The 12,137-nt window shown below is 40.0% G+C and overlaps 1 protein-coding gene across 5 annotated transcripts in view; it reads right to left on the reverse strand.

Moving 5' to 3' along the window:
- eya1 (EYA transcriptional coactivator and phosphatase 1) overlaps positions 1-12,137 on the reverse strand; it is a 152,212-nt gene that overhangs the window by 118,238 nt on the left and 21,837 nt on the right. For all 5 annotated transcript variants that reach the window (XM_052022815.1, XM_052022812.1, XM_052022814.1 and 2 more), the window contains one exon: positions 8,080-8,151. In XM_052022815.1, the coding sequence (XP_051878775.1) occupies positions 8,080-8,137 (58 nt within the window). In that variant the 5' untranslated portion in view covers positions 8,138-8,151. The remainder of the gene's footprint in view (positions 1-8,079; positions 8,152-12,137) is intronic.

Below are 12,137 nucleotides of genomic sequence, written 5' to 3' on the forward strand. Positions count from 1 at the left end.
CTCACCAGTTCATATGCATGCTTAAGTAACAATGCAAATGCAAAATTGATTCCTAATCATGCTCAATTGTTCATTTTATTCTACTAATCCATCAATATATGTAATATACAAACGAAGTCATCTGCCTTTTTATTTCCCCAATTTCTTCATTCCTAGTCTGAGAGCAGAGGGGTGAGCTCTCACCAGATGTCCAGAACTCGTCACTGAATGGCTATCAGTTGAGATCCTGATTTAACAAAACTTTCATCTTCGCCAAGAGTACAAAATATATGGTTTGAATCAACCATATGCCCTATTTTCTTTTCCACTGAATTGAGTTTATAAGGGGCAACTGATCAAATGCTACCATTTTACATCAAAGGTGAAAGTTCTGCTCGTTTTTTTTAATCCCTTAGATGCTGCAACGTTGCAGCTAACCGCAGTATCACCACTTCTAGCAACTAACTCTGCATGGATGAAGTAACTAATATATTGATTTATAATGGTCAACTCTATGATCCAAGAGGGCTTGGCATCTGCAGGGAGTACATCATGGAAAGCTTCATGTGTGTAGTTCATGGTTTCTGCTCATTAAACTTAATGAAGGGTTATTTTTACCTCCAGTTTAGGTGATAAACTGCCAGGCGGGTTGCTGGCCATTATAGAACCTGTTTGGTTTTCACTGAAATTGATGGAAATGAGTATCAGATGGCAATCCATAATGGGTGGGCAATCTAGTTTTGCAGTTACCTCCCTAGTAATATTGGTGAATGTGACTGTAGTGCACAGAAAAACATGAAATGTGTACACACAATTTCCCACAATGTGCTCCTCTAAGTGCTACACAGAAATAGTCTTATAAATAGAAATTAAATTTTTAATCTATCAGTATTAAATTCAGGATATAGACTGGATCAGTGAGAAGTGTATTAATGTGTGTAAATATCATCAGAAGCTCAACTCTGCAGGGGCAATTTGAAAGAAGCCTGAAGCATAACATTTACGGCTTCAGTTTTGGTGACCAAGTTGTGTTCATAGTGGATTTCCTTTCTAATCGGGGTGCCATGAAACAACACGAACAGATATTGTGCAGACAGCTTAGCAACTATGTCCAGAGAATTGCCCTGTCTTCTGTACCTATGAACTCAATACAAGCACCCTCTGCGTTGGGGGAGGGTGGGGGTGGAAGGGGCCTGCGTTACTTGAAAACTGGACGTATTGTGATCTTCCATAACACAAAGCCACGTCATCTGTGCATGCATCAAGAAACACTAGTGGAAAAAAAATGCATTTTATGTTGATTTACTTTCTTTCCCCCTGCTCCCAAGCATAAATTTGCTGACAGCAAAGGTTATTCCGTATCTCAAATTTTTGGGTAGTGATTTGTGAATTCTGTAAGGACAGATTTCTGAAACCCAAACAGCCATCATGTAGGGATCGCCTGTACAAATATTGAAAGTGATGCTTACTTGGTAAACTGTGTGGAACTTTTTAAATAATAATTTCAAAACAATTGCACTCACTTGTGGCCAGCAGTTCCATAGAGATCTGCTGGCAATTTCACTCCTCCCAGGTCAGTTCATTTTTTACCTCTAGGTTACAAGCTAGAGATGAGCTGTAGGTCAGATGCTGGTGCATCAACCTCTTGCTCTGCTGCTGCACTCACCACTGAGTCCACAGGTGACACACAAACATACTGAGCTGAGGATCTGGGTACACTTTACACCAAGGAGGGTTCGCTTAAGAAATACAATCCCACTTATTTTTGAATGCAGTTGCCAGACTCAATTAAAAAATGTATTTCCTTACTATTATTTTAACTCATTTCTCTTAGTTTAAGTTAATTTTAAGGGAATTTATTTTTTTGACTTTTAAAAAATTATTTAGATCCCATTGTTTTTAAGCATCTCCAATTATTAGATCTTCGACAACAGTTAAAGGCCTTTGACAGCAATGAGTTGTCAAAACACCTTCAGGGTGGGTGGAGCCTTGGGACCCGCTAGCTGAGGCCTGGTTGCTACTCAATCCACTTTGCTGTACAATTAAGATCGATTGAAACTCCAAGGCTGCAAAAGGCAAATGTGGCTGCAGGAAAAGTGTGGCAAGCTTGGGCAGCAGGCCAGATCAGGCACATCCCACCCAATGACAAGAGGATATAAATAGAACCCATTGGAATGCAGTGCAGTTGGAACTTTTGGTCAAACAAACGTGCCTTAATTTGCCTTAAAAACACATGAATCTGGCAAAAAAAAAGCACATGCTAAATACAAACATGTTCTCTTTTATTTCCCCACATTCCCTCTTATCAGTCAGACCAGCTTTTACTCCCTTGACCCCATTTCTCTTAAACCCCCTGAGAACATCGACAAGATCTTCCCTTGGTTCTGACTCATAAGTGACTTTTTTTAAAAAAGTCCCATATGGACAATAATCGTGTGGAGATCTAAACATCAAGGCATTTTCATGATTAGGTAATTTCTGCCAAAATACATACAGGCAACCCTTGCACTATGGAGATGGGGGACTACATTCCCAGAAAACAGGTGGTATTGCAGTTTTCTATAATGCAAAGCTGTGTCATCTGTGCATGCATCAGGAAATGCAAATTGAAAGAGGAACATGTTGATTTATCTTCCCCTCCCCCTATCTCACACACACACACAAATTCCCTGAGAGTGAATTTTATCCCATCTCTCAAGTTTTGGGTAGTGGTTTGTGAATTCTTTCAGGGCGGATTTCTGTAACCCGAACACATGGGTCACCTGTATACAGAATCAAAGCAGTTTAAGGGACTAAGGCAGTCTACACATCTTGAAACTGTAAAGCCAGTTAAAGGACAACAGTTGATTTTGGGCATGTTGGTAAAACCAACAGGTTCAGTCTTCAGATCTTTAACACATAATGATGAGGTGTCAATTTGAATTCGCTATCCTGCATTTTGAAAGCTAATAGCTAAGGGTTTCCAATAAATCACAGACATAATCTCCTTTGCTTGTGCTGGTGACAATCAGGGTTTTGGTTACCTGCTCTATATAGAAATGTGCTTGTGATGTAGTGCTCTCTTTCCCAATATCAGATATTAGAACAAAGTTTCATATTAAATGTTGCACATCAACTTGTCAAATATTATGGCCATGTAATTGTTGAGTCGGTTGTGATGTAGTTTAGAGAATTACATTCTTAAAGCCTTCCAGCTTTGATGTGTCCTGAGATCGGTAATTGTGTCGGGTATGATAAAGTTAATCACAGCACTTCCCTACAAGGATCCTTAATGAAAGCACTTAATTGGATTCAATGATCCTTTGACATGCACAGAAATCTTCATAAACATAGCCACTGATTGAAGCAATCATCATAGTGCCTTTCATTCATTCAGAATCACCGGGACTTACTGGCTACTTGAAGCAGCAAATCTATTTTAAAGTAAGAATTGTCATTTATTCCCTGCAGCCTTGTTACTGCACACAGGTGCCTGAAGAACATGCTGTCAGTCAGCAGAAACCAGTCAATGTCATTGGTCAGCTTTGTGCAAATGTTGCAGATTTCACTGACGGCAAATGTTAAGGTTTGCTGAAGCATCTGTAGATAAGGTCTACCACAGATGAAGTGTAGAGTGTGCTTCAGATGTTAATCTGTCATCATTGAATCATTGCAATTGGATACTAATCACACTGGTATGAGAGTGGCCTGTCATTTGTCCACATTACCTCCTTTGCTGTGTGCACGAGCTGTGAAATGGAACCTTTGTCAATCTCCAACAAATCAAATTGGCTGACAGCACATCCAGAGGGAGCCTCATATTCCCAATGTCTGCCAAGACCATGAGCCACTGCCACCTGTTGTACCTATTCCTCCATTTCCTCCCCCGATGGTAAAGAAAAGGCTTTCCTGATGGCAAGACTGAGCAGGAGGCAGCAGATGACAGAGTATCCAAACCTCTCTGGAGGGTATTGAAGGACTAACTTGGAGCAGTGCTGTCACTGGAATCACACCTTAAGGATTCTAGTGAGATTCTCCACTGGGCCCCCAAGTTGTGATTCTTGGGGGAAATCACTGTACCAGAACTGGAGTGCAGATAGGTGTCAGGAGCCAAAAGGAGATGGTGACAGACCTTGTCCCCCAAAATTCAGCAAAAACACCCCAACCCAAAAGCCCACCTTGTAGATGGTCAGCTGAAATAGGGAAGACAATGTATACTGACCAAGATACATGGCAATGACTGTGGATGTTTTTCTCATAATTAACCAGGAGTCAGCAGATCAGTGGTGGTGGTGGGGTAAATTGGTAAATTGGTTTATTATTGGCAGGCACAGTAGTGTAGTGGTTAGTGTAATGCTAATACAGCGCCAGAGACCCGGGTTTTAATTCCGGCTGCTGTCTGTAAGAAGTTGCACGTTCTCCCCGTGACTGTGTGGGTTTCCTCCAGGTGCTCTGGTTTCCTCACAGATTCCAAAGATGTACGGGTTAGGAAGTTGTGGGCATGCTATGTTGGTGCCGGAAGCATGTCGACACTTGCAGGCTGCCCCCAGAACACTCTACACAAAAGATGCATTTCACTGTGTGTTTCGATGTACATGTGACTAATAAAGATATCTTATCTTACATGTACCGAGGTACAGTGAAAAACTTGTCTTCCATACTGTTCATACAGATCAATTCATTACAACAGTGCATTGAGGTAGTACAAGGTAAAACAATAACAGAATGCAGAATAAAATGTTACAGCTACAGAGAAAGGTAATGGCCTTTGAAATTCGATTACAGCTCACTAGTTCTCAACGAGAGTTTGAATCACTACAGGTGGAGATTATCACTCCCTGAACCTTCAGAAAGCCTGCAGTTCCCACAAATCTGCATGTCTCAATCAGCCTGGTTGCCTCTGTTCAATGAAAAGTAGGCACCACCTGTTTTTTTGGTGTGCAGACACCATTGGTAACAGCACCACTGCAGTGGCATGGAGAAAATAGGAAAATATGTCATGGATCAGACCCCACCATCTGTAATGACCTAGAGGTTAGAAAGCTCAGGGTCATAGTGATCTTCCTCTGTGTAGGGAGTTCTGTCCAGGAATAGGTGCACAGCTGCAGCTCTGTCTGCAAAAGGTCACAGATCTTTGTCACCGACTTAGAAACAGCTTAGCTTTTGAGTCACAGCTCCTCAAAGAGCCAGGGCAGAAGGAATGTGGCTCTCTGTGCACTATTGGGGGATAGATTCTGAGGAAGTTCCCACTTCCTGTGTGCCAGGGTTCACAGCATGCAAAAGCACATGAGGAAATGCTGGCAGAACTTACCCAGTCAGGCAGCCTCCGTGGCAAGAGAAACCAGTTAACATTTCAGGTCCTCAGAACTGGGGAAAGAGTAGAGGGTTTACAGTTTTCAAAGCAAAGCTGGGGGGACGTGTGAGGAGTTAGGTTAAGACAGAATGGGTGATAAGGAGCATGAGTACTGACCATTAGCAAGATGCTTTAAAGAAACAGTGTGAGAAAGGGACATCAGTGTGATAATGGGGAAGAATGAGGGAGCAGTTTATCTTAAATTGGAAAATTCAGTGTTCATTCCAGAGGATTTCAAAGTGCTTCACTGGAAGACAAGACATTGGGTCTCACTATGGCAGTGGAGGAGGCTGCAGATAGACACAAATCTGTTCCAAGTAGTCCAGCCAGTCTCACTTCCTCACCGTCTCCCCATAGCTCTGAAAGTTCTTTCCTTTCACATACTTATCCAGCTCCTTTTTGAACACCACAGTTGAAATCTGCGTCCATTACTATCCCTTCTTGTGCATTTCAGATCCCAACTGCTCGCTATGTAAACAGGTTTTCTCTTGTGTCATTTTGGTTCTTTTGCCAATTAACTTCATTCTGTCTCTCCTGGTTCTGACTCCTAGAACACATTCTTTCTATCTATCCTGATTACAACATTCACTGTTTTACATACCTCAGTCAGATTTCTTGCAAACTTCTGTATTCCTGAAGAACATAACCATCTTCGCCAGTCTATGCACATAACTAAAGTCCATCATCCCTGGAATCATTTTAATAAATATCTTCTGCACATTCTCTAAAGCCTTTACATCTGTCCTAAAGTATGGTGCCCAGATTTGACGCAAACCTACAGTGGTGGGTGAACCAGAGTTTAATAAAAGGTTGATCATGACTTTCTTACTCTTCTTGGAGATGTCTGACTGACTTCAATACCACATGCAGCTCAATCAGCAGCATTCATCGTAAAGTGGTATTGTGAAGAGATGGCAGGACACCTCATCCAAATTCACTCTTTGACCTCACTGCAATGGCGGCAACAGCAGCCTTCAGAGTTGCCAGCAGCATCAGTGAGTTAGTCTGTTACAGCAACAGCTGCAGTAAATTGAGTGCAATGATAGGATGGTTCTCTTGAATGGCCAATGATCTTTATAAATCAGATAAATGTGGCCCAAATTTACCTGGCATCATTCCAAACGAAATTCTTCTGGACAGATGCAGCTAACATCCTCTGCGCCAAATGTCTGGAGGTGCTCTAGCATGTATTGCAACCACAAATGCTGGGTCAAATTTCACAATTCACAGAGACTGAACATGTTTTTATGATTTACCACATATCATCAATATTCGATCACATAATGCTTAGAAACAGAGTGCCGTGTGATCCAATTTCTAGACAATCTGGTTTTGTCATATTCCCAGTGCTTGTCAACCATTTACATCAAATTTTCCACTCCCCATCCTCAATGCAATTCTGTTCTTTCACTACCCCACTTCTAAACATGCAGTTTCTTGTGAGGTTAGGGTTAGTTCCAGCACAGTCATCAGTCTTTCACTCCACTACCATCACATACAGTAGTCTATCATGCATACAACAGGGCAGGTTGATGGCCCATTGAATGATAACATTTCACTTTCTGTTCACAAGTGCAGAGGGTTGTGGACACAGCTCAGCACATCATGGAAACCATCCTCCCCTCCATGGACTCTGTCTTCACTTTCTCGCTGCCTCGGTAAAGCAGCCAACATAAATCAAAGACCCCACCCACCCTGGACATTCTCTCTTCTCCCCCCTCCCATTGGGCAGAAGATACAAATGCCTGAAAGCATGTATCACCAGGCTCAAGGACTGCTTCTATCCTGCTGTTATAAGACTACTGAATGGTTCCCTAGTATGACAAGATGGATTCCTGATTTCACAATCTACCTCATTATGGTCTTGCACCTTTATGTCTGCCTACACTGCACTCTCTCTATAACTGTAACACTTCATTCTGCATTCTGTTATTGTTTTTTCCCCTTGTACTACCTCAATGCACTGTTGTAATGAAGTGAACTGTATAGATGGCATGCAAAACAAAGTTTTTCACTGTACCTCAGTACATGTGACAATAATAAACCACTTACCAATATTGTACTTGATCCTATTTTCAAATAATGGAAAACAGTTCTGATTATTATTCTACTCTACAAATCCTGACTGATATTTCTTTCCCCAATTTAAGGCTCGAAGTACAATTATAATATTTGTAGTGCTGTACAGCTGAGATCAGTAGGCTTGAGACCTACCAATCACTGTGGCTTAATGATGGATTTTGCATGTAAAGCCACTGGACAATCAGAAAAGTTTCAAATAATATCCTTGTGTGCATGTGGCAATAAAATTTTATTTGTAAACTAATGTGATTTTCATAATTTTTTGAGGTAATAATTAAAAGCAACAGGAAATTCAAACAATATTCAATTAAGTTATCCAGGAGTTAAAAATCTCATTGGAAAATCTCCCTTAGACATACATTTTTGAAAACCTGGTAAGGCAATAACCACTGTTATTTCGATATTTATTAACAAAATAAAAACTTTAGAGATTACTTATTAACAAAATAAAGTAATCTTTTTAATTGCTTACATCACTCCAGAGCAGAGAGAAAAAAGAAAACCTAGGTAAAAGTACAACATGAAGCTGGATTACTGATTTCATAAATGCCATTTTTTCATCTTAATAGCAATTCAGGAGTGGAATTTGCTCAAGGGCTGCCTCATGAGCTGAAACTGATAACCTCATCCTTCACCTGCATTGGCTTTGCTTATATATGGACAGCATGACATTTTATCACTCATACCTGAGAAATTGTCTAAAGACTCCTCTGCTGTCGTTGTAGCAATGTCACTACTGCTCATTGGTTCCGTTTTGACTGAAAAGCATAAGAAGAAAATGAAACAATTTTACTAAACTAAAATTAGGTCTGATATTAATAAAAAAGTTGGAGTATTAAATATACGTATAAAAACAAAATATTAGGCTTTATTTCCCATATCAGACATCTAGAAAATTATTAATAAAGACATTTTCAAAGAGAAGGGCAAAAGAGTAGAAGAGCATCAGCAGGAGACTAGGATTCTACATTTTTTGTTCATCTGTTCCTGCATTTAGAATGTTTTAAAGAATTAATCAATTCGATATTTGTTTTTTAAGTTTTCTGCTTACTTTCATCCTTTATACTTCTGGTTCTTCAAAGTTTAAAATTTCTGGCAATGATTTTGCATGTCACATTTCCAGAAGTTGGAAGTTTCACAAGTGAGAACTTCACTTTATATTTAAAAACCATGAAGTGGGTTTCCTCAAGAACTCATCAAGATCTACTGGTTAAATGCATTAACATCAAGTTTGAACCTTAGGTGGAAGCTCCCTGACCAACTGAGTGAAAATGGGGCAGTAGCCAGTTACAAATAGGAACCATATTCCTATTTTTTTAACCCCCCCAAGGGTCTAACACTGGCCAGCTAACGAGCCCATCTGAGTAGCGGAGTGCAAATTAGAATTCCATGTCTTTTCAAAGAGTCCAAATGCCAACTTAAAACATAAGCTTGACAGGTACTGTGTTAAAGAGATCTAGCTCGTACAAACATATAGCTCTCCAAAACCATATGGAGGGGACTCCTTACCCTCTGTAGACAAGACACATCCTAATTCATTTCTGATCATTCCTTAGTTATTTGACCCAAGGCAGGAAGTAATGATGATAGTATAGCTGGCCTTACCTTGTTTACTATTGGTAAAACAAATGCAAGGCTATGGGGAGAGTGAGAGGAGTAAAACCAGCTGGATTTCTCTTGCATACAGCTAGCATGGACTCTAAGGCTAAGTGGCCTCCTTCTGTGCTATAACAATGCTGTTCTGAAATAACCCACCTAGGCTCACACAAGAGTATCAGAGAACTCCCAGAATTGTGCCCCAACACAAAGTTTTTGGCCCAGACATCAGAAAAAAAAAAAACTTTTAAAGGTGAAATATCCAGAAGGTGCAAAAAAAGTTCCAACATTCCTTTCTGGAAATTAAGAGAACAGATTGCTGAATTTTGTTCCTGCAGTAGATTTTTCTGGTGGTATTATCGGAACATCATTTAGAAGATCACTTCTCTTCTTGCATCTGCTCCAGAAACTGGTATATGAATCATTGAATTGATGGATTAGTACACATCTATCAACAAGCCAAGAATTTAAAGCTTATAAATCAATTTTTCGTTTTATTTCAAATATCTTAATAAAGAATAACTTAAAAGCACTATAGTTCTTTCCCTCAGGAAAGATGTTGAAATGCTTCTAAGAGTATTATTTACCCTGTTCTCATTCTTCATAAACATATTTTTTAAATGATGATTTTATTCTACTCTGTTGTGTACTTGCCCTGCATAATTATTTGATGAAATGCAGTAAAAATGAAATGAAATTTTATGGATTTGAATTAATAAGGAAAATTGATATATTTTGTGCACTAGAAGATACTCCAGTCCTAATTAAAGAACTGAGATGTTATGAGTTTCATCCTTATTTTGATCAAACAAAATAAATAACTTTTAAACAAAATGGTTTCTTTCTTGCAAGTTTAACCAACACAATCACATTTAAATGGCTCCACAGTTAATGCAAAAAAAATTGCTAAGCTGTATACGTAACGGCTCCAATTCTAATTTGCCAGATAGCAGTGTGAACTATTTACTCCTAACTGGAACTTCAGAAAGAGGTTGTTTTTGAAGTGGGTCAAATTTAATTGGTACCCAACAAAAAGCCTAGACTATGTAACTTGTCAAAATTCCAAGGTAAAAGTTTCATTGATCCGACTACCCACTGTTGAAAAATAAATCTATTTTTACTGGTAATTCCAGACATAATTCTAATCTTGAAATCTAATATAATTTAGAGCCTGGAACCGTTTCCTTGTACATGCATTGCAAAAAAACACAGCACAGACATCTACATAGTGCAGTCAACATAATTTCTTGCCAAAAGGTTAGATTTTTAAACCAGTTTTCAATGAAAACTTGCACAGGCTAAAATGCCAACTGAAAACCACACCCAAAGGGCACTTCAGAGAACACATCAAAGAATTAAATGAATTTGTGGTTTTGTACCAGAGCCAGACAAACCTGCAGTGGTCTAGCAACCAATCTGCTACGCTGAGCATAGTCATGCTGTCACTGAAAGGGAAGTTGTAAACAAAAAGTTTAAACAATGAGCTGACCTTAATAAGGCATATTTAAACAAAGTCAACAGGCAGGAGATATGTGTAAAGCACAGAATGGGTGGCATTGATAATTTGTTTGCAGGATGGAATTCTTTGAATCCATAAATCTGGATGAGAAAACAGAGACTCAGCTGTTTAGCTAGGAGTCTATAAATGAGAATTCAGAGCGTTTTTTTTGGAAAAGAGGGAGGTTTGATTGTTTCATCCAGGAAATAAAACAAGGTTCATAGGGAGGTGGACATGCATATGTATGTTGTGAAGGGAGCTGGTTTACAGCGGGGTTGGGAAATCTAAAAGAATAATAGATGTTACAAGTATATCATTTTTTTAAAGAAGTCACTCACCCTATATTAGGAACCCCTCATGTAGAAGAGAATTGAGGAACATCTGATGACTGTTCTAGTCCTGCGAGTTCAAAAACTAGGCCTTCATAATAGTTTTCTTTGTTGCAACAAACAATGTAAAGCAAAGGGTTTTTTGCCAGAATTTTGCTTTTCAATGAATTTCATTTCACACAACTCCAGGTTCAATTATTAAGTACTGCCAAATAATGAAATCTTATGGGGGACAAAGATGGAAGTACTTATTTTTTTCTTCAAAGCGAAATCAGTGGTTTAATCAAGAATATTCATGAGTACAGACAGCAGCGAGCAATGGATGAGACCATGCTGATCTTCAGTCACTGGTGAACATCCAGCTAACTGCTGTCTGCAGATCAGCTTGTACCTGATGTCCAAGCCTGAATGTTGCAAACTGAATCAGGAACGATGTAGAGTTCAGATTCAGGCTCCAATTCTGGACACACCACTGAGCATGGGAGCAGAGCATAAATGCCCCATGCCAAGAGATCAGATGCATCTGCCACTGGCACCTTAGTTTTACACCAGTCATGACTGGCATATGGAGACACAAGAGACCGCAGATGCTGGAATCTGGAGCAACAAACAAGACGCTGGAGGAACTCAGCTGGTCAGGCAGCATCTGTGGAGGGAAATGGACAGTCGACATTTCACCCACAGCTGAAACAGGTCCACAACGGATGCCATCTCCCTGGCCCTACACTCATCTCTGGAGCATCTGGACAGTAAAAACACCTACATTACACTGTTGTTCATTGACTACAGCTCTGCCTTCAATACTATAATTCTAAGCAAACTCATCTCCAAACTCCAAGACCTAGGATTCAGCACCTCACTTTGCAACTGGATCCTTGACTTCCTGACTAACAAACTGCAATCAGTGAGGATAGGCAGCAACACCACAGCCACGATTATCCTTAACACTGGTGATCCACAAGGCTGTGTCCTCAGCCCTCTACTCCCTCTACACATATGACTGCGTGGTCAGATTCTGTTCTGACCCATCTACAAGTTTGCAAGTGACATCACCATAGTGGGCCGAATCTCAAATAATGATGAGTAGGAGTACAGGAAGGAGATAGAGAGTTTAGTGACATGGTGTCACGAAAACAACCTTTCCCTCAATGTCAGCAAAACAAAAGAGCTGGTCATTGACTTCAGGAAGGGGGGTGCTGCCCATGCTCCTGTTTACATCAACAGCGCTGAGGTCAAGAGGGTTGAAAGCTTTGAGTTCCTGGGAGTGAACATCACCAATAGCCTGCCCTAGTCCAACCACCAAGATGCCACAGCCAAGAAA

The sequence above is a fragment of the Pristis pectinata genome, chromosome 9 (assembly GCF_009764475.1).
Source record: "Pristis pectinata isolate sPriPec2 chromosome 9, sPriPec2.1.pri, whole genome shotgun sequence".
NCBI classification, from domain to species: domain Eukaryota; kingdom Metazoa; phylum Chordata; class Chondrichthyes; order Rhinopristiformes; family Pristidae; genus Pristis; species Pristis pectinata.